The sequence below is a fragment of the Nilaparvata lugens genome, chromosome X (assembly GCF_014356525.2).
Source record: "Nilaparvata lugens isolate BPH chromosome X, ASM1435652v1, whole genome shotgun sequence".
Lineage (NCBI taxonomy): Eukaryota > Metazoa > Arthropoda > Insecta > Hemiptera > Delphacidae > Nilaparvata > Nilaparvata lugens.
Genome location: NC_052518.1, coordinates 3,641,306 through 3,665,810, shown reverse-complemented (window position 1 = coordinate 3,665,810; position 24,505 = coordinate 3,641,306). Strand labels below are relative to the sequence as shown.

The 24,505-nt window shown below is 32.7% G+C and overlaps 1 protein-coding gene across 1 annotated transcript in view; it reads left to right on the top strand.

The window, feature by feature from the left end:
• The window catches only part of LOC111055638 (acetyl-CoA carboxylase), a 155,191-nt gene that overhangs the window by 49,119 nt on the left and 81,567 nt on the right, over nucleotides 1-24,505 (top strand). Inside the window, 5 exon segments of the mRNA XM_039441418.1 lie at nucleotides 6,376-6,490; nucleotides 8,181-8,310; nucleotides 16,242-16,360; nucleotides 19,156-19,336; nucleotides 22,422-22,624. Of these exon segments, the coding sequence (XP_039297352.1) occupies nucleotides 6,376-6,490; nucleotides 8,181-8,310; nucleotides 16,242-16,360; nucleotides 19,156-19,336; nucleotides 22,422-22,624 (748 nt within the window).

Here is a 24,505-nt window from a genome sequence, read left to right as displayed (position 1 = left end):
CTTATCAGGTCAACCATAATATTCTAAAAAATAGCAAATCGTAGTTGGTGTAATAATTATAGAGAAAAGGTAGTTTAAGAAGCATACGCTATCTTTCTCTATGGTATAGGCTAATGCGTAGTTGGTAGGATATTGAGATGTATCCTCGTTATGATAATATCATATGCACTATTATTTGTAATTGTTTTGAAGGGCAGCTAGCCAATCAGTGATTGATGAAGTAGGCCTACTACTGAAATCACGAAATTCGCACCTTTGTTGAATGAGTGACGTCAGCACTCAAGCATTTCGTCAATCGTCATTGCTGATGTGTAAATATTTGATGAGAAAAGTACTGTGAGATCTCTTCAGCATTAAATTCAGCCTTGAAACAAGGAAAACCGAAATTCTCATCTGAGTTTAATCCTTGAAATTCATCAGAAAAAACAGACGTAGGATTTTGCGTGATTGGAATGAACAAGTTGTACGAATCTATTCGGTTCTTGCATAATATACTAGTACACTAATGAACTCTCAAGCTAATTACTGTACTTCTATTTATTTTTTCATGTTGTCGAATTTCCGAATTCATTAATTGGGCATCTCTGCACATTGTTCGTTGAGTACGTCTCTGTCATACAACAGATAGTGATTAATTGTAGGATGCATGGGAAGAAATCAAGTCTGAAATTGTAGGCTTATTCTCAAAATAATTCAAGAAGTATTCAAATTTGTAATGTATGAAATCAAAATAAAAGTGATTTGATTTAATTTTCCTATAGTTTCAGATTGTAAGCTAATTCTCAAAATAATCCAAGGAACATTCTAATCTTTCTATAGCCTATATTTATTAATTGTTATAGTTCCATACTGTATTAGAATTTGCTACAGCATAAATACTTTCAATTCTCACCTTGTAATTTAGGGTTGGTTACTTGTACCGGTATGCACAATAAAGATTGAAAATCATAGCACCCTTCTAATATTCATTCCAACAGAATATAGTTCGAACTCTTTAGAGTCATTCTCTAGTGTTTTTTGTATTTATTGTCCCGATTATAGGGCCTGTGATTATAGGATCGTGATTATCCGACTTGAAACTCAGTTCAATAATTTCAGATGTAAAAACACTTCAATCACATGGGATACTTTTTAACAAATTAATAAAAACAATATAAAAATCTTGTAGTACCCTTTATTTTTTAAAAACTTTAAAATAGTTCAACAACTAATTTCGACCCTAACTTAGGTCATTTTCAAGTTGAAAAGACTTTGAACTTGAAAGTTAGGGTCGAGACTAGTTGTTGAACTATTTTAAAGTTTTCAAAGAATAAAGGGTACTGCAAGATTTTCATATTGTTTTTATTAATTCCAGATGATAAAGATTTTCACTCCTAAATTAAAAAATCTAAAAATAATATTGTTTCGCTAACGTTAACCACTTTAGTGCAAAACGTATCTAAATTTACCGAACAAACATATGAATACAGTGTAATTTTGTACGAAGAATAATAAATTTGAATTTGTGAACAAAACGATCAGGCGGCTGTAAATTAGTTTTGCAAGTCTTTCAATATAAATAAATGATAATTTTGTTACACTTTTTTATGTATTTGAACACGACATGCAGTCAATTTATTAAGTAAATAATTAAGACTTTCACTTACTGACTGAAGCACTTTCGACCGTCTCAGTAAGAAAGTGCTCAGTAAAGTGCTTTAGTCAGTAAGTAAAAGTTTTTAATTATTTACTTAATAAATTGACTGCATGTCGTGTTCAGATTTTATGTATCTGAAGGGTGTTGATACAAAGCAGCTCGGAATGGATCAAGAAACCATCACCTATAATATTGTTCTTGTTTAATATAGCAAATGATAAGTAATTCTGTATTAAACGATAAATAAATATGGGTAATGATTTCCGTTGCGAAAAATATTGGACCGACTCCCGATTGTGCGTGTGTGAAAAAAGTAACAACGTTTGACAATATTGTCTATATTGACTTCTATGTAGTAGCTTCTAGGTATAGACTATAGTGGCTTCTAGGTAGTAATTTGGCTCCGGCCTGCATGATTGTCTAAATTAACGCGAAGAGTAAAAGAACTGCACCAAAATGAAGATGATACAAAGGAGAAACTCAAAACGGTTTATACTATCGGAACTGAAAACCGGTGAAGAAGAGGAAGAAGGAGAGGAAGTAACTACCACAGCTCAGACTCCGTCTGAAATTCCGACTGATCCCATCAGTTTCTTGGATCGTCCACCCACTCACCATGAAATTCTCAAATGGAAGTCCATCAGATCCTTGCGAGCGCAAATCTCGTAAGTCACGTTAACTATGACCTTATTCTTCCGAAAGGAGAATGATATTGTCCAAATTTCAAATTTCTAGAACAGCTGTTCAAATAGCTTTCCGTTATGTGTGTTCATTATCTAAGAATCAAAACATTTCGAATAATATAAACATATAAAGTCATTTAAATGTATTTTCCCCCTTAGGGCTACTCTGAACACAGATTAACTATTACCTTATTCTTCTGAAAGGAGATATTGTCCAAATTTCAAATTTCTAGAACAGCTGTTCAAATAGCTTTCCGTTATGTGTGTTTATTATCTAAGAATCAAAACATTTCGAATAATATAAACATATAAAGTCATTTAAAATGTATTTTCCCCCTTAGGGCTACTCTGAACACAGATTAACTATTACCTTATTCTTCTGAAAGGAGATATTGTCCAAATTTCAAATTTCTAGAACAACTGATCAAATAGCTTTCCGTTATGTGTGTTTATTATCTAAGAATCAAAACATTTCGAATAATATAAACATATAAAGTCATTTAAAATGTATTTCCCCCCTTAGGGTTGGCTACTCTGAACACAGATTAACTATTACCTTATTCTTCTGAAAGTAGATATTGTCCAAATTTCAAATTTCTAGAACAACTGATTAAATAGCTTTCCGTTATGTGTGTTTATTATCTAAGAAACAAAACATTTCGAATAATATAAACATATAAAGTCATTTAAAATGTATTTTCCCCCTTAGGGCTACTCTGAACACAGATTAACTATTACCTTATTCTTCTGAAAGGAGATATTTACTGTCCAAATTTCAATTTCTAGAACAACTGATCAAATAGCTTTCCGTTATGTGTGTTTATTATCTAAGAATCAAAACATTTCGAATAATATAAACATATAAAGTCATTTAAAATGTATTTTCCCCCTTAGGGTTGGCTACTCTGAACACAGATTAACTATTACCTTATTCTTCTGAAAGTAGATATTGTCCAAATTTCAAATTTCTAGAACAACTGATTAAATAGCTTTCCGTTATGTGTGTTTATTATCTAAGAAACAAAACATTTCGAATAATATAAACATATAAAGCCATTTAAAATGTATTTTCCCCCTTAGGGCTACTCTGAACACAGATTAACTATTACCTTATTCTTCTGAAAGGAGATATTGTCCAAATTTCAAATTTCTAGAACAACAGATCAAAAAGCTTTCCGTTATGTGTGTTTATTATCTAAGAATCAAAACATTTCGAATAATATAAACATATAAAGCCATTTAAAATGTATTTTCCCCCTTAGGGCTACTCTGAACACAGATTAACTATTACCTATTCTTCTGAAAGTAGATATTGTCCAAATTTCAAATTCTAGAACAACTGATTAAATAGCTTTCCGTTATGTGTGTTTATTATCTAAGAAACAAAACATTTCGAATAATATAAACATATAAAGCCATTTAAAATGTATTTTCCCCCTTAGGGCTACTCTGAACACAGATTAACTATTACCTTATTCTTCTGAAAGGAGATATTGTCCAAATTTCAAATTTCTAGAACAACAGATCAAAAAGCTTTCCGTTATGTGTGTTTATTATCTAAGAATCAAAACATTTCGAATAATATAAACATATAAAGCCATTTAAAATGTATTTTCCCCCTTAGGGCTACTCTGAACACAGATTAACTATTACCTTATTCTTCTGAAAGGAGATATTGTCCAAATTTCAAATTTCTAGAACAACAGATCAAAAAGCTTTCCGTTATGTGTGTTTATTATCTAAGAATCAAAACATTTCGAATAATATAAACATATAAAGCCATTTAAAATGTATTTTCCCCCTTAGGGCTACTCTGAACACAGATTAACTATTACCTTATTCTTCTGAAAGGAGATATTGTCCAAATTTCAAATTTCTAGAACAGCTGTTCAAATAGCTTTCCGTTATGTGTGTTTATTATCTAAGAATCAAAACATTTCGAATAATATAAACATATAAAGTCATTTAAATGTATTTTCCCCCTTAGGGCTACTCTGAACACAGATTAACTATTACCTTATTCTTCTGAAAGGAGATATTGTCCAAATTTCAAATTTCTAGAACAACTGATCAAATAGCTTTCCGTTATCAGTGTTTATTATCTAAGAATCAAAACATTTCGAATAATATAAACATATAAAGCTATTCAAAATGTCTTTTTTCCTCTTAGGGCTACTCTTAAATATAAGCTATACTTAAATAAAACTAAGCTACTCTTAAATAAAAATAGAAATCCAAGTACCCTTTTTAAAATTGTTTACTCAAACATGTTTCGGCTAGGTTATGCCTTTATCAAGTATGAATTATGCCATTTAAAAGTATGAACCTAACCTCCCCCTTTAAAACATAAACAGAATCTTTCAGGTTATTTAGAAAAATTGAAATCAAGTCCTTCTGATATCATCACCTTGTCATGGCCGACGACGGCATTTATGCACAAACCAAAACTCATTCTAGCTCTTAGCGGGCTTTAGTTTAGAGACCTCCATAGTAGAGTATAATTTTCAGAATATGTAAACACTGTTGTAAATGTTAAAATACTGTACATGACCATATTGATATTTTTATATCAAATACATGCCGTAATAATATGTTGAAATTGACATTCCACTGTAGAATTAGTTGATTAGGCTTCATCATACTCATAAATGAATAATATGAAATCATTCTATATCCAACCTGATATAGCCTTAATAATATTACAATCTATGAATAATATTCGATAAGTTCGTTGTTTATTTAACAATAATTTCTAGCAATTTCCTTGAATCAAGACCTGATCAATTATATCGGAATAAATTGGGTTATTTATCGAATTTGAAGCCCGCATACCAATGTGATGAACAATGATTCAGATATTTGCATTTGCATTGGAAGGAAGCACATTAAATTTTCTATGAGTCTGTTTGGACGCAACTGTTGTTTGCAACTGTCTGTCTGAACAAGACAAGAGGTCTCTCCCTATTTTGAAGTTTCTGTTGAGTAGGAATTCAAATGCTAAATCATCTTGCTTTCAGTTCTTCTTAAGTCCCTGAAAACTTCGAGGATCATGATGAAGTGAGTAGATTGTTTACTGAAAACCAAGTACTGTAAATCTACCGATACTTCGTAATACTTTCACGCAACTTTGTCTAATAAATGCTAGCTTACTTAAAATTAAACAAACTAACCCGTATTGCCATCTTCTTTCTACGTGTAATCAGTACTTTTCATGTTTTATCCTGTAGAATTCTTAGCACTAAACAAGTATTATAAAATTATCGATTTATACTTGAAATTGCAGCATTGGTAGCACTAAACAAGCTTATAATTCATTTACAAACGAATATTTTGTGCATTAACCATCTAACAAAATCACTGTTAAATACACGCTATGCAATTAAAACTATTTCAGTTGCACAAGCTAGCACAAATTCACATTCCTCACATTATATACGCCTTTATTCAAACTCAATTCCACTGATTGCTGTAATAATCAACTCATTTTGATATGAAATATTGGACACCTCAGCAATCAAGCAATCAGTGGTCATTATGTCCTGTCATGCATTCATTGACATTAAAAAACTAGAGAATATTCACCCCATGGAAATACGTAAAACAAACCATTTCTATAAAACGTATCTTAGATTGAATATGTAGAGTCAAATTTCTCCATCGAGTCTCTATAATTGAAAAAAAATTATAGGCAGTTGAAGAATCTGATTTTAAGGATCCTGAAGTACCTAAATATAAGGTACACATTGTATACTAGGATTATGATTTTACTCGTATAAATAATAATTATTTTCCCTTTTCGTATTTATATTTTGTATAGTTGAACTTCGGTTTTGATTTCTAGGATCATGTTTTTCCTGTCTGTGTATCATATAACATGATTCATTGGATTGGAATTGGAAGGATCACGTCCAACTATTTTTGTTCTTACTTATCGGAAGCTTATCTGTGATACTTATCCAATATTTCCAACGCCAAAATTTCTCTTTTCAATGACTCAGTCATTTTCGAATTAACTGTTTGGCCGCAGCTCATGATTTGAATTTTTGTTTTTTGCAGGCCCAGTATGTCTCAGGGAACGGTTATCCACAAGGGCATCATGGACAAAGATTTCACCGTCGGAACACCGGAAGAATTCGTCCGCAGATTCAAGGGAACCCGTGTTATCAATAAGGTAAATAAAATCAAAATCTTTATTGCCGAAAACATTGAACAATGTTATAACAACGTCAGTAGCTGAAAAATTACAACAGAGCAATAATTTTATCAAACTCATTGGTGCTGCACATTTCTAAATCTCATCCCTGTTTCGGATTTTATTTACTTATATTCAGTGCTACCTGGTCGTGGGTTCACATCCCGCCGGGAAGCATGGACGTTTGATTATTTATTTATTCATTTACAATGGAGACAACGGGTTTCCCCAAACATGTCTCCTTTACAAGAAAATGCAAAATCTTAAAATATAATATATAGAAAACTTATAAAAAATCATAAAAAGAAATAAGGTACAAATGGTAATATTTATCCTATTACATATGGTAATAAGGTACAACATGATAATATGGAAAAATACAATAATTTAAAAAAAATAAATAATATGAAAAGATGAGATGAATACAAAGCATCGAAATACTACTCATAAAAGGTCCAAAAATGGAAAATATAAAATTCTAATAACACAAGTATTAGAAGAATGAAATAACCAAAAATATAACTTATTAATGAGTTCCAAGTCCCAAAACATATGCACACCCACACATACATCATCAAATTATATTATCTCATCAAATGATCATCACACTCTCCATTACCAACGACGGTGAAGCAATAAACTCATGTGCGCATCATCTGTAATGAATCAAAATACTACAAAATACAGAGGAGTCCAAAAAAATGTATACACTAAGACTGGCCATTGACGGTAGAGCATGCATGATGCATGTTCATTATGCATATTTTGTCGTCAGCGAGAGGCTTCTAACTTCAAATAAACAACCAATAACAGTAAATAAACCAATGGAAGATTTCTAATCAAAATGATAGAAAAATAATTTAACTTCAGATAGAGCATTGAAGAAAAAATAAACAACAAATATCGGAAATAGAAAAAGCTAACCTCATAAAATATTCAATGTCAAAGAGTGTATACATTTTATTGGATCTCTCTGCATTTTAGATCTGATTCTTAAAAAAAATCAGTGAAAATTTACGCAAATTTTGTTTTTAAATGTATACAAGCTCTTCAATCCTTACATAGTTGAATCTAAATTCCGCAAATTCTGTTTGTAATGTATACAAGCATTAAATTTTCACATTGTTTTGCACACAATCCAATATTTTATATGTATTACTTCTTTTCTTCCTTACCCTCATCAAATTCATCAATTTTTGTATACTTTATTCAATTCTTTTTATTTCTATTTAAAAAACTCTTCTGTTTTCATATGCGATATTTGTGAAGTTGTCAAAGAGTGTATTACATTTTTTGGATCTTTCTGTATTTTAGATCTGACTGTAGTGAAAACTTCAGCAAATTTTTTTAAAAATGTATACAAGCATTCAATTTACACATAGTTTTGCACACAATCCAATATTTTCTATGTATTACTTCTTTTCTTCCTTACCCTCATCAAATTCATCAATTTTTGTATTCTTTATTCAATTCTTTTCATTTCTAATTTAAAAACTCTTCTGTTTTCATATGCGATATTTATGAAGTTGAAACTATTAATTGGAAGTCATTAGAACCTCTCGATGAATAATGTGTGAAACCAACTTCCAGAGCTGTGCATACTTTTAGAAGTGAAGGTTCAATTATTTCATGAATGAAATGAGCTTAATTAAGGACTTTTGCTTTTTAGGTTTTGATTGCCAACAACGGTATCGCTGCCGTCAAATGCATGAGATCTGTCCGCAGATGGTCTTACGAAATGTTCAAGAATGAGAGAGCCATCAGATTCGTTGTAATGGTCACACCAGAAGATTTGAAAGGTTTGTTTACACTCTATAGATTATTCATTCATTCATTCATTCATATGCAAATACAATCCAGGTAAAAACAACAAGCATTTGCCCAAAACTGCTTCAAACCTTAATTTGGAATACACAGTCTTGGAAGAATCTTTTAATCAATTCATGACATGCTTTTCAAATGTTTTGTAATTCTCTAAAGTACATCTACAATTAGGTATATCAAGTATATCTACAGCCAACTGTAACTATAAATTAGGCTAATACTAATACAAAAAATTTAAAACTCACAAACTTGGTAACTCATAAGGTGCGTACAGATATACGCGCCGCGAACATGAGCAATTCACCTTTAATCAGCTGACTATATCTGTATTTTTACAGAAACGGTAAGATACAGATATAAAAAGCTTGGCATCAGTTGATTAAAAGTGAATTGCTCATGTTCGCGGCGCGTAAATCTATACGCACCTGTAAACTTGTTCATTATAAACAGTCGATTACTAAATCTTTCCATATCAATAAAATGGCATGTGATGTGTGGTTAGCGACTGGTAGACTTGGGCCAGGTTTGTGGGACATTTATTAAATCTAATGGACCATTAAAGCTATAGATTAAATAATACATATTCAACGATCAATTACATTTAATAAGTGTCCTAGAAACTGAGCCTTGATGTTGTATAGTAAAATGAAATTCTACGGATCAGGGTTATGAGACACTTATTAAGTCAATCCAATGGACGATTAAACCTTTAGATTAAATAATACATATTCAACGATCAATTACATTTAATAAGTGTCCTAGAAACTGAGCCTTGATGTTGTATAGTAAAATGAAATTCTACGGTATCTGGAGTTTGCAGTGTTTGCTTGAGTTTGATGATGGTGTGGTGGTTTTAATTACTAATTATATTGTCCTCAATTAATATGTTTTATAGCATAATCAATTGTTATCCATCATGCACATTAATCACTAAATCGCTAAAAAAATTTCTTTCCTAGATCATTCAACTCAGATTAAACATCCCATGCTTATTTATTTATTTATTTATTCGTGGACAGAATCACAAATCATATAAATATGATTTATATTTGAGTTATGCTTATGAGTTATGCCCCACTCTAGTATTCCTAGAAGTTGAGATGTTCAACATTTTCAAATTGAAATTTTTAAAACCAGTTTAATCACTCAAAATGACTCATTTTAAGGCTTAATCTCAGTTCTCAACAAGACCGATCTGTTCCCAAAAGTATAAAAGTGTAATTGTAAATGTTTCTAAAAACGGAAGTCTAAAAATAAATATTATTTCTGGAAGTATAAAAATGTCATTGATAATGTACCGGTATATGACTTGAACAAATGCTAGAAATAAGTATTATAGTCTCATTATAGTTGCGGATTATTTAAGCTGTATATTTCGTTCACACGCACAGCTTTCATATTCCGACCAGCTGAATCACAAATTCGATTATTTTTTGGGTGTATTAGGCTGGTGAACAATACTTTTGTCCAAGGTTCATCAGAATTTCTTCATTGCCCGTCCAAAATAGAATTATGTGCTGTTTCTTCCTTTTCCAAAAATTCATAACATTTCTCTCCAATACTGAGTATGGTTAGGCATTTTCAATGAGATTGTTCAATGAATTTCTAGAGGACCACCAGCGCGGAACTGTTTTCCAATCACAGAAAAATGTTAAAAGTAATTGTCAATTCATGACAATGTTTTTACTGTCTCATTCCACCATAGTTCACATTGCATTCAAACTCAAATCATTCTCGAAAATGGTATAAATGTCCGAAACATGTTGTGATAAAATATTTCAAAAAGGGTACTGAAATTTTTATTTTTCTTTATATTCAAATCATTCTCCCTTGCTTACACCCAAGTACAAGTAACAATTTTGATTAATGTTACAATTATTCTTACTTACCCACGCACAAGCCTAGAGCTCATATGGGCACCATCCTCAGCAAAAAATAATCATATTGATTCTGTCGTATCTTGACCATCTCGATGTGATAATGCTGGTAGTCTTACATGACATTATTTATTTATTTATTTATTTATACATACAATATCATTCTCAACTATGAATGATTGGGAAAGGAACAACAGACTTAAAAACCCTAAAACAGTTCAAAAAAACTCTACATACGTGGCTCTGCACTAACCCCTTCTATCATGTTGACGAGTTTTTTCAGCTGCCTGAATCCAGCATAGGCCTGTAATGCTATAAAAACCATTGAAACCATAAAGGCATATTAATTTGACTAGTACTCTATTATGTATGTGTTCTAATATTTTGACGTGATCTCATGCATCTATAGATGTTTCATGGATCGAGAAATATATCTATCTATCTATCTATCTAAAGCCCAAAACTGTTCCTTTCCCAAATTTGGATAGACATTATTATCATATTTAACATTAACTCATTAAAATTAGAATAATATGTAGCCATTTCTAAAAGTAGACTAGTATGAATCATAAAAAAAATGTGTTGCTCAAAGGGTTTTTGCATGCTTATGATCCAATGCTATTTCTGCTGAATGTAAAGCTGTGATCAGACTTACATGTCCATTGTATTATCTGTATATACTCTGTATACATGAATAATATGTAGCCATTTCTAAAAGTAGACTAGTATGAATCATAAAAAAAATGTGTTGCTCAAAGGGTTTTTGCATGCTTATGATCCAATGCTATTTCTGCTGAATGTAAAGCTGTGATCAGACTTACATGTCCATTGTATTATCTGTATATACTCTGTATACATGAATAATAAGTATATCATCAGCTGATGAAAAGCGTACGGCGTGTGTTCGTGGCGCGTGAGAGTATGATCACATTGGATGGACGTATGTGCAAGTGTACATGATATCATGCATGACGAAGCGCGCAGATGAGAAACAAAATCTGGAAACAGCCATAGAAACACCAGCAAGTGCACGCGTTCAGTGTGAGCAGCTACAGGCAAGCCACAACGGGTTTCTATGGCTCTTTCCAGATTTTGTTTCTCATGTGCGCGCTCGCTTGGTCATGCATGATCTCATGTACACTTGCACATACGTGCATCCAATGTGATCATCCCTTATTTTTTTTTTTTTTTTTTATATTACGTCCTAAAGACTCCAGTCATGGAGTATAAGACAAGTCATGTTATTACATAATAATTCTAACACTCAATAGTTCAACCTAGTTTAGGTTTGAAAGGAATTCTTGTACACTATAAAAAGCTCTATCAACTTAAATATTTTTTCATTTGTTTTTTGAAAATCTTCAAATCATCATTACTTTTCAAGATTTGAGGTAGCTTGTTATAAAATTTCCTACCAATATAATCTGGTTTTTGTTCAAATAACCTACTATTGTGACCCATTATATGATAATCTGCTCTGTTTCGCGTATTATACTCATGAACATCTGAATTCTGGATCACACCACTCGTTTTCACATGCATTACAACTTCATATACATACAAAGATGGCACAGTTAATAGACCAAGCTTTTTAAATAAAGGCCTACAAGAGTCTAACCTATTCACTTTCTCTATACATCTGAGTGCCTTCTTTTGAATCGTAAACACTCTGTCCATATTTTGTTGAGATGAATTACCCCATTCTAAAATAGCATACCTAATATGAGATAGTATAAGTCCATGGTAAGCAGTTAACAGTAGTTTTTTATCATTCAGCCTAGCAAGCTGCTGCAGGACAAATACCCCAATTAGTAGTAGTCTGTACACAACTTAGAGAAGCTTGCACATAGGGGCAATAGTAGCTTCCACAAGCTGTCGCGAGAACGCGGAATTGGAAATGCCTGGACCTGAAATGTACATGCTGGCATTTCCAATTCTGTGTTGCCGTGACGCCAGTAGACGTTTAGTGGAAGCTAATATTGTCATCGTCTGCAGTGTATTTGATATTTTTTGCAAAGTCATTTCAATGTAAAACAATGAAGCACTATCGCTGACTTGAACTCATAAACTGACTGGAATATGGTCAATTGACAAATTTTTCCAACTTTACACACCTTTGTACTAACACACTCACTAATTTATAATCACAGTTTTACATACATAAAATATCAACATTATTGTCATACATGATATAGATGCATGTAATTCATGTATGAATTGTTTGTTTGTTTGTTTGGATGCCATTATGCATGAGTAATTTGAGTAAATTCATTTATAACTTTGCTGTATTGTAAGCTATTGTATATAAGTGTATAAGCCAGTATATATTGTAATCTACATAAATAAAGTACTCAATCAATCAATCAATTATGCACTTTCATAGAACACAAACTAACTATAGTGAGGTCCACATTATAATGGCAGTGGATAAAGATAGGAGAATAGCGATGCCGATTCTCTGCATTAATTAATTATATTTCTACACTGTAAAAAACATAATTGGCATCGTTGTGGAGCTAGAAAAGGATAGTACCACCGGCTTTGTCGAATGATAGACAAGGATAGCAATTCCAAAGTTGAAAAACTACTGTCATTATAACGTGGACCTCACGATAGTTCCATAGAGAAACAATAGCATGAGTAGATATCCCATGGTATAGGGCGTTTATGTCGCAACTTTTACTGTTATCTCAAGCCGATTACTGTTGATTATTGTCGAATTTTACTGTTTTGTTGGGGTGAGAGTGTATGAACGGCACAATATGAGAGACTACCAGTGTCACACAGCTCCACGGGAAAGAATTACAAAACTATGGGCTTGTGATAACAGTAAGAATTGCGACATGAACGTCCTATACCATGGGATATCTACTTATGCTATTGATTTTCTATGCTAGTTCTCCCATGCTTTTATAATGTTTGTGACTGACGCAATATTATTTCATTGGATTGCTCATATTTGTTTCAAACAGTTATTTAATAGTTAATAGTATGAAGATGAAGAAGTTCAGTTGATTTTTTACAAACTATCCCGGATAAAAGTTTAATAGTTAATAGTTAATAGTTAATAGTTAATAGTTAATATTTAATAATTAATAGTATAAAGATGAAGAAATTCAGTTGATTTTTTACAAACTATCCCGGATAAAAGTTTAGCTTGACATAAAAAATAACTATATCTTCCATAATTGCGTAAAACTTCTACCTGGGCCCTGTTTCATTAAATCATTCAGAATTACACAACTTACAGAAAAGTACGACAGGCTTATAAGCCCAAAACGGTTCCAATTCTAATTTATACATCAGTCCAGATGTAGCTAGGTTATGTGGCACTTAACATTCTTCAATTACACACTCAATTTACAATTCAAAACACACAAAAATCATTTTTAAATTAAAAAAATACTTCTAAATTAAATTAAATCAATCACAATTAATTAGAAAATTCCAACTTTGAAAAAACTATAAAATTTTTGAGACCGAAAAGACAAACACACTATTTAGAACTTATCACAGCTGTAACTAAAGCAAAGCGATAGAATACAATGTTTATATAAATATCAATTTCATGATAGAAAACAAGCTATTAGTCTAGTAATAAATGAAATCTATGTACAAGCTATGCGACTACAGGGTGGAGTTGAATGAAATGAAGTAGCCAATATATAGTATGCTCCTATAATGTTCATGAATATCCCCAGAATTTGGGACAACTGTTTAGGACGAGGAACCAATCTGGGCCTTGTTGCATGATAAAATACAATCTAATAGTTTAATTCTTTCCTATTTCAATAACCAGCTGACTACAGGTATTATTAGTTTGTATTTTATCATGCAATAGACCCCCTGGTACAAATAGATAATAACCAATATGAGAATGATAATTGTTAAAGTAATTAAAATAGAGGATGATCGTCTAGTGGTTTGAACAGACCTACGATCCTATTCACTCTAAAACCTGACAACAAAACTGTACATTGGCCTACCAGATTTATCAATGAATTGGAAGGCGTATAAATGTATCTCATATTGGTTATCAGAAGTTGATATCAGTTTATAGAATAGAATAAAAATTATTCAAGAAGAATTATTCTAAAAAATTATTCTTCCACTTTCTTTTGGGAATAATTTGTTGTTTGAAAATCAGTTGTGCCTCAATTGTCACGGGTATTTGATGTTAGCGATGTATTGTAACTGTAACTGACTGTGTCTATTAAAATAGGGCTCGATTTCAAGGACACTTGTTAATATAAGATAGGCGCTTTTTTTGTTATATAATTTATTTTGTTCTTATCTTATTTTACTCTTGTTTTATTCTCAGCTTGTTGTTTATTTTAAATCTAATTTTTTAATGAAAAATGTTGTATTGTTTCAAGGAGACATATAAGGGTTTAACCTGTTGTCTCCATGTATGTATTTATGTAAATAAATAAATACATCTAATGGGCCATTAAACTTATGGTTTAATATAAATTTAATGGTCCAAAAGATTTAATAAGTGTCCTTGAAACCAGGCCTTATGCTTGTCGAAAATTAAAACACCGTGAGTCTGCTAGATGAGTTAATATCATAATATGATCATATTATAATGTTTACACGTGCTAGCTTTATCTCAATGTGGAAATTATAATATAATCATTTGATATTAGCTTACTCATCTAGCAGATACACGTCACGTCTCAATTTGCGACAAACTCAACTCAGACTTACGCTACTCAGGTCGAGAAGAGACTCGACTCTAGTCTCCGCGAATGTCACCATTTGAAAACACTTGCTCTCGACTAGAGTCGAGTCTCTTCTCGACCTGAGTCGCGTAAGTCTGAGTTGAGCCTAAGTTAGTATTTAATGACAGTAAAATACTCTATTTCATGTACGATATTATAAAATATTATTGTTACATTAAAAGTATATAATAAGTTTCAGCTTCAGTACTTTTTTATTATAGTGAGGTCCATGTTATGATGGCAGTGGAGAAAGATACGAGAAAAACCTTGCCGATCCTCTGTCTTGTCAATGCCTTCTATAGACTGAATGAAAAAGACTAAGAAATTGTCAAAAACCACAGATTTATTGATACTTAGAAACAGTTTATCAGAGATTGACAATGGTGTAATAACCGAAACCGGACTTTCTAAGTATCAATAAATCTGTGTTTTTTGACAATTTCTTAGTCTTTTCATTCAATATGAATAATTACCACAATATCAACTTCTCAACTACACAAAAAACCTTCTATAAGCGGTAGCTGATACAGGTTTATTGATGTAATATTAAAGGTTCATTCTCGTTTAAAATAATAAATTATATTTATTAAGCAAGAAATTGTATTTTTCAATAATTTAATAATAAATTTTCATAATTAAGATGTAATATTTTGTTAATTAATTATTAATTCAACATTGATGAAAAACGATCTGGCAACAGAGCAAAGCGAGAGAGAGATAGCGCTATCTCTGCTTTGTTGAATGATAGACAAGGATAGCAATACCATTGCTAATCAAACACTGCCATTATAAAGGTGCGTACAGATATACGCGCCGCGAACATGAGCAATTCACTTTTAATCAGCTGATTATATCTGTATTTTTACAGAAACTGTAAGATACCGATATGAAAAGCTTGTCATCAGCTGATTAAAAGTGAATTGCTCGTGTTCGCGGCGCGTAAATCTGTATGCACCTTTACGTGGACCTCACTATAGTATCTTGAGCGATTTATTTTTTGAAAATGCTTGATGAAATGTAAGATAAGTGCATTGACATGCACTTGATTAAATTCTTATGGGTCTTTGTACAGTAATACCTATTCACTTTTAATCAGCTTTTGACAAGCTTTTCATATCTGTATCTTACAGTTTCTATGGATATGTTGGATGATATTGTACTTATGTTTTTCTAAATAGAATTCACGAGGTTGTGTGGTAGAGAGAACAAAAAAATCCCAATAAAGTATATTCTCCCATTCAATTTTATTTCATTCATTCATTGTATGTCAGTGTGAACTCATGTAGTTTCTTCTATTGCCAACAGCAAACGCTGAGTATATAAAGATGGCTGATCATTACGTGCCTGTACCCGGAGGAACAAACAACAATAACTATGCCAATGTTGAATTAGTCGTGGACATCGCAGTCAGAACTCAAGCACAGGTAAAATTTAATGTTTTCAAATTTATTAGTATTTATAGTATGTCAATAAACTTTCAAATATTCTATCTAAAGCCGGGTCCACACTAAACAAATTTTCGACCTACATGTTTGTTGAAACAGTTTAGGCAAATTTTACTGTGTTTGACAAACAATGTTTGCCTGCGGCCAGTAAGGACGCATCACCAAACTAATTGCGCCGCCATCTTTATTTGGACTGAATGTTGGCTCTCAGAGCGACAACTGGCAAACTGTTTGTTGTCAGTCTCTGCGAGTTCCTAGTCAGAAGCAGGTCCATTGTGGTGTTTTCTGTCAGTGAGCTGTTGTTTTTTTATTGGCTATCCATCATACATTCACTCCGATAGAGGCACCAATTTTCTATCAAAATAAACTAAAAATCATTTAATATTCAAGGGTATAGATACCATTTGCACGACTCCCTACAACCCTCAAGGTAATAGACAAGTTGAACGCTACAACGTGATAATATGGAAGACAATCTGTTTAACTATCCGGTCCAGAAACATGGACACATGCCATTGGGAGAAGGTAATCTCTGAATCACTTGGAAGCGTTCCCTCGCTTCTGTGTACTTCTCAAGCTGTGTACACATATACGCGCCTCCAACCCGCACCGAGCACGCTCCGCCCTCGTTCCTCCATCGCACCGCAGTCGCTCCGCCCCCGCTCTGCAGTCGCACCCATCATGAACGTTACGGAAGATGTTAGCTCTTCTCGCGTTCCCCGGTCGATCCACTCTTGCTCCCCGGTCGATCATCAATCGCTCTGCTGGAGTGACGTTCGGTTGCGGAGCAGAGCGAAAGTCTGTACGCACCTTCACAATTGACTGAAGCACTGAAGTTTTTTATGTTTTACAGTAAACACTGAAAATGTTAACAAAATTTTTTTGTTTGACAAACAATGATTGTTCAAACTTTTTAAAATGTTTGTCCCTGAGCCCCTCAAGAAACATGTTTGTCGAACATTTGTTCAGTGTGAGCCCGGCCTAAGAAGCGAAGGAAATGTGTAATCATTTGAATAAAGTATTTGCCAATCAACTTTCCAAACTGCACAATAGTTATAAGATATATGAGCCGCCCTTTTGCACATAAAATAGCCTAAGCATACTCAAGCAGAAACTTGGCGCCATGTGGCGGAACGGGTTGACTGTAAGGAGTGATGTGGAGGCGAAAAAAAATCAACATTGATGAACTCAAGGGATATTTGTTGATGCAGTGTGTTATTGAGGTCGAGTTCCCCTATTAAATAAAAACGTTTAAAAATAGAATAACAGGTTTTCCGTCTGATCATAAAAACACTTCACAACGTTTTAAAGGATGTCATTATTCAAAGAAATGTTGTTACCTCAAACATTGAGTACTGTTGGTAAGACTGTACTCCAAAAAAAGGTTCTACTAAGTCAAACCTTTCCAAGAGATCTCGATAAGAACAGTTCAAATAATCTGGAGAAATTATGAGCGGTTCACGTGCCAAGTACAGAGTGATTTTTTAGTCCTGTTACCTTATTGTAAGTGGGTGGTAATTTTTTTTTAATAAAAGGAAATTTTGTTGTGTCGCACATCGCACGAAGCTGGTAGCCCCATTCAATCTTTCCGAACGCCAACCCAATCAGCTGATAATCAGCCAATCGGAGAGCTTCCTGCCCTGCCGACTCATCAAAAATGCCTGAAAACTCTTCATTTGGCTTGGTCCTAAATTTTCATTCCACTATGAAAAACTATAAAACCTCAGTTCATCCATTGATGAGAGCAGTTAAAGTTATATAGTATGCAATACATTTTTTTTCTGTTGGTCAATACTATAGCCATTTACTCTAAAGACTAATGAGCTAATTTTTCCTATCCTAAAATACTAGGTACTCGAAAAAACAGTGAATTTCTCATTAGAAACTTACTGCTCTTGTTTAATTAATAATTATGTACAACTTAATTAATATTTCAAACTTAGAAACGTTAAAAGCAGTGTACTTTGCAATGATCCACTTCCACATTTCATATGGAATTGAAATATATGGAGGAACAAGCATCTCAAACTTAAATAAAATACTCCTATTACAAAAAGAAGCAACACGAATTATTCTAAATCTTGATAGAGAGCAATCATGCAAGCCATTCTTTAGTAAGTTAAACGGTGTACAGCCTGTACATTTATAGGACAATATTATATATTATAACGAATCTAGATTCCCACGGCAATTAGATATACATAATTACAACACAAGAAATAAAAATAATTTTACAATAAAGAAACACAATAAGGAAAAATATAAACAAGGTCCAACGTACATGGGAATAAAATTTATTGGTTGTCTCCCAGGTTGCATAAGGCATGAACCTGATAGATCAAAATTCAAGGAATTGTTGAGAGCATATTTGATAGATTTAGCATGCTACAGTATAAACGAGTTTACTGTAAAAAAATGAATTTCAAACTGTCACTTTTTCTCTTTAGCTTCAAGTTAGTTTTTAGTTTTTGACTTTTTCATGTATATTTTCATGTATGTTTTGAAAATAAATAAATGATTGATACACTTATTGACTGCACTGTAGAAGCTAGATTCACTCAATCACTGCTCCTACTGTCGGTCCCGGCTGAAGTATGACAGTCGTAAGGCCCATTGACGGCTTAAATGATATATTCAGGCGGTGGGACCTTCCCGCAAGGGACTCCCCACCAACAAAAGCCATACGAATTTACTGCTATGCTCTTTCACTGGACAGTCTACAATATGAGTCGCATATGAAGCAAAGTTATATTTGGATTGTTGTTTAATTCTAGGCTGTTTGGGCCGGATGGGGTCACGCATCAGAATATCCTAAACTACCCGAACTCCTACACAAGAACAATATCGCTTTCATTGGACCACCAGAAAAAGCTATGTGGGCTCTGGGAGACAAGATTGCATCCAGCATTGTTGCACAGACGGCCGAAATCCCAACTCTTCCTTGGTCCGGATCAGGTAAGCTAATAATTTATAAAATATAATTATAGACCCTTTAAAATGAATAAAATAATAAAACAAGAATACAAATTGTAACTACTAGTTTCGGTGATTACACCATTGAAACTAATAGTTACAATTTGTATTCTTGTTTTATTATTTTATTCATTTTAAAGGGTACTATAATTATATTTTATAAATACAAGAAAGTAGCCCTGAATCCATACATTATTAAAATGTATTTGTTTAATCCTACCCAACAATTTTATAAATTCTTTAAAAAAATCATGGTGGCCTCCCTACATCGACTTTCAGCTAACTTTTCCTCTTTTCTTTTTATTGTTACATCTCGTTTTATGTACTTTCGTATTTCGAAATCATTGTCACTGCATAGCAAATAGTGTGAATGAACTACAACTCACTGCCAACACACAAGTGTTACTTATGTTGGCAGTGCCAAAAAGGAAAAATGCTTTTACAATGAAGTTAACTGAACATTTCATTTTACTGCTACTACTGTACTATGTCAAGTTTATTTATTAAGTTATTTACTTAATCTATTGTACATAAGTATTTAGTATAATTTATAATTTTGTTTCTGTTTTGTATAGTTAAATTTTCATTTTGTTCCATTTTATTTTAATGATGTAATGTGCTTTTTTGGCGAAATAAATTCAATTCAATTCAATTTATGAAATCTTGTTTCCTCGACTCAATAAGAAACGTGAAACCATATATTCAATACCAAATTATATTTTCCTCTTTGAAATGTTTTTTCAAGTGGTAGAACAACTCTCACCAGCGGGCAAAGATTTTTCTTTTTGCTGGTGATGCCTAGAAATTTTAAAATTGGGGTTTTCTGCTCTCATGTATATGCATGTATGTGTAATATTGTATTATGAACAATTTATTTTAATTTTTTCTCGTGTATGTATGTGTATGAATAAATTATTGTTTGTTTTCTTTTTGGCAATAAAAAAAGCTCTAACTTCGCCTCGTCATCAAATTCATATTGCTGTATCTTGTCATGTCAACAATCGGATTTTAAGATCAAGTCTTACAGGCTCTGACATGAACTGGAGAAAAGATTAGGACCGTAGTCTGGTCTTGTCCACTCTAGTCTTCCAAGGACCGTATTATTTGTAACCAATTCTAGAAACATTCCTAGTGAAGGACACATTGGTAACCAATAGCAGGAACCAGTCTCATCGTTGTACTAGAAATCTTACTAGAATCGATTTTCGATTTTTACTAGAAACAGTAACTAGATTGATTGACAGGCAACTAAACCTTATTGTCTTCGACCGTTCTCAAGAAAGATTAATAAATACGACTTTATACGACCGAATTATACTAGAATCTTAGGATAGTTTTTACTAGAAGCAGGTACTAGACAGATAGACAGGCAATCAAACCTTATTGACTAAGACCGTTCTCAAGAATAATCAATAAATACGACTTTATACGACTGAATTATACTAGAATCTTAGGATCGTTTTTACTAGAAACAGTTACTAGATTGACTGATAGGCAGCCAAACCTCAGTTGACTGAAACCGTTTTCAAGAATACATAGTTTATAAATTTGTTATACTTCAGGCAATATAAAATCATTCAAGTTTATGGAAAATTTTTCAATAATTTCATAATGAATTTTCATAATTAAGATGAAATATTTTGTTAGTTTATTATTAATTCTACATTGTTGAAAGACGATCTGGCAACAGAGCAAAGCGAGAAAGAGATAGTGCTATCCGCTTTGTTGAATGATAGACAAGGATAGCAATACCATTGCCATTATAACGTGGACCTCACTATAGTAGTTTCAATTTGTATTCTTGTTTTATTATTTTATTCATTTTAAAGGGTACTATAATTCTATTTTATAAATACAAGAAAGTAGCCCTCAATTCATACATTATTAAAATGTATTTGTTTAATTTATGAAATCTTGTTTCCTCGACTCAATAAGAAATGTGAAGCCATATATTCAATACCATTTTATATTTTCTCCTTAGAAATGTTTTTTCAAGTGGTAGAAGAGGTAGAGTGGGCTTTACTGCCCTAACTTCGCCTCGTCATCAAATTCATATTGCTGTATCTTGTCATGTCAACAATCGGATTTCAAGATCAAGTCTTACAGGCTCTGACATGAACTGGAGAAAAGATTAGGACCGTAGTCTAGTCTAGTCCACTCTAGTCTTCCAAGGACCGTGTTATTTGTAACCAATTCTAGAAAACATTCCTAGTGAGGACACATTGGTAACCACTAGCAGGAACCAGTTGTACTAGAAATCTCTAAACTCTAGTTGTACTGTCTCATCGTTGTACTGGAAATCTTGATAAATCTTACTAGAATCGATTTTCGATTTTTACTAGAAACAGTTACTAGACAGATAGACAGGCAACCAAACCTCATTGACTAAGACCGTCTTCAAGAATAATGAATTAATACGACTGAATTATACTAGAATCTTAGGATAGTTTTTATTAGAAGCAGGTACTAGACTGATTGACAGGCAACCAAACCTTACCGACTAAGACCGTTCTCAAAAATAATCAATAAATACGACTTTATACGAATGAATTATACTAGAATCTTAGGATCGTTTTTACTAGAAACAGTTACTAGATTGACTGATAGGCAGCCAAACCTCAGTTGACTGAAACCGTTTTCAAGAAGAGTTTATAAATTTGTTATACTTCAGGCAATATAAAATCATTCAAGTTCATGGAAAAATTTGAAATAAGTAGAAAGAAACATAATGGGTTTGGATTATTAAACATAATTCATGGTTATATTATATAATAAATTATATACTAGAATCTTAGGATAATTTTTACTAGAAACAGTTACTAGACTGATTGAAAGGCATCCAAACCCCAGTTAACTGGAACCGTTTTTAAGAATAGTTTATAAATTTGTTATACTTCAGGCAATATAAAATCATTCAAGTTCATTCAAGTTTAATTCAAACCAATTTGACTATTATTATCATTGCTTCAACATAAGAATGTGTTTTATTTTTATAACGTAAATTTGTTATGCACTTGTATTTGTATTTTAAGTTATATATATTATGAATTTATGTTTCTAATTGCAGAACTTAGAGCTCAATATTCTGGAAAGAAAATTAAGATCAGTTCTGAACTGTACAAGAAGGGATGTGTTGCATCAGTTGATGAAGGATTGGCCTCTGCTCAGAAAATTGGATTTCCTGTGATGATCAAGGCTAGTGAAGGAGGTGGTGGCAAGGGAATCAGAAAAGTCGAAAGTTCTGAAGAGTTCCCAAATCTTTTCAGACAGGTAAGATTGACATTTTTTCACAAAGACAGAAATCTTCTTCACAAGGTGCCTACAAAACTTATGCGCCACGAACACGCACATTTTGCTTTTCATCAGCTGATGTTTATTAGATCTGTATTTGTACAGTAAGGCTCAACTCACACTTACGGGACTCAGGTCGAGAAGAGACTCGACTCTAGTATCTTCAAGACGCAGCATGTGTTTTCAAATGATGACGTCGCGGAGACTAGAATCGACTGGTCTGAGTGTCACCATTTGAAAACACATGGTCTTGACTAGAGTCGAGTCTCTTCTCGACCTATCGCGTGAGTGTGAGTTGAACCTAAGTGTTTAATGACAGTAAAATATTTTATTTCATGTACGATATTATAAAATATTATTAAAATAATAATCATAACATAATATAAGGTCTGTACGCACCATGAAGAATCCATGACACCATGAAGTATCAATACTTCATAGTTATTATCCAAAAACACTATTTTCTTTGGTTAGGCCGCCACTAACGATACTACAAGTCTGTCAAACTTGTCTGTTCAGACATTATGTGTCATCAGCGAAAGGCTTCAGACGCAAATTTTTGAACTGGATTTTGTGTCTTTGATTCTCAGTTGTTTATTTTTTCTTTCTTGCTCTATTTTTTGATAATTTTTTTGTATAATTTATTATAATTTTGCAGTGGCTTATTTATTGTTACTGGTGGTTTATTTTATGTTGAAAGCTGCTGTCGAACAGCTATTTTCCGTCTGAAGCCTTTCACTGATGACACAAAACAACATGTGCAAACAACATGTCTGTTGAGACATGCTCGACAGGCTTGCATTAGTGGCAGGACTTACAGAGAATATAATCATAACATGAGTGATAGGTCAGCTGTCAGCTGTCACTGTGGAATCTATAATGACATGAGTTTTGAAAAATGTTTTTATGAACGTTTGTTTGTGTATGTGTTATATTGAGTAATAGAATGTGAAATGAAATTTACTTACTGTCTTTGTGTACTGTAAGCGTCCCGTAGTTTTGCCTCTGAGACTTTGAAGCGGCATATAGGCAAGGTATGGTTCACTGGGTAATATTCACGGCTTTGCAAAAACATCAGGCTTCAGAGATCCCTATACACAGAGATTCTTCATGGATTGATTGATTGATTGAGCACTTTATTTATGTAGATTACAATATATACTGGCTTATACACTTATATACAATAGCTTACAATACAGCAAAATTATACATGATTTTACATAATGGATGAGAGAGTTGCAACGTATCACCAACAATGGAAAGATTATCTTGAACGAATGTCAGCTGATAGGCCGTGTTGTGCTAATAGGACTCAACTCCAAAAAGCTCCTTGTGTATCTTTTCGGATGCAACTCGTTGCTTTTGAGATGATACAAAAGAGCATCTGTTGCTTATGGAAGTATACATTGAAGCTCCTTGTGTATCGTTTCGGATGCAACACGTTGCTTTTGAGAACATACAAAAGAGCATCTGTTGCTTATGGAATGATACATTGAAGCTCCTATTGAATCATTGAATGAAAAAGACTTAGAAATTGTCAAAAAACCACTGATTTATTGATAATTAGAAAGACCGGTTCATAAGTATAAAGAACGACTCCTTTTGAATCGTTTCAGATGCAACACGTTGCCTTTGAGAACATACAAAAGAGCATATGTTGTTTATGAAAAGATTCATTGAAGCTCCTTGTGTATCGTTTGGGATGCAATACGTTGGTTTTGAGATGATACAAAAGAGCTTCTGTTGCTTATGGAAAGATACATTTACAAAAATGTTCGATATTTTTGAACGAGTAGTATTTTCACAGAATGGAATGTATCAATGAAACGCGTATCCAACCAATGCTTTTTACATGTCGAC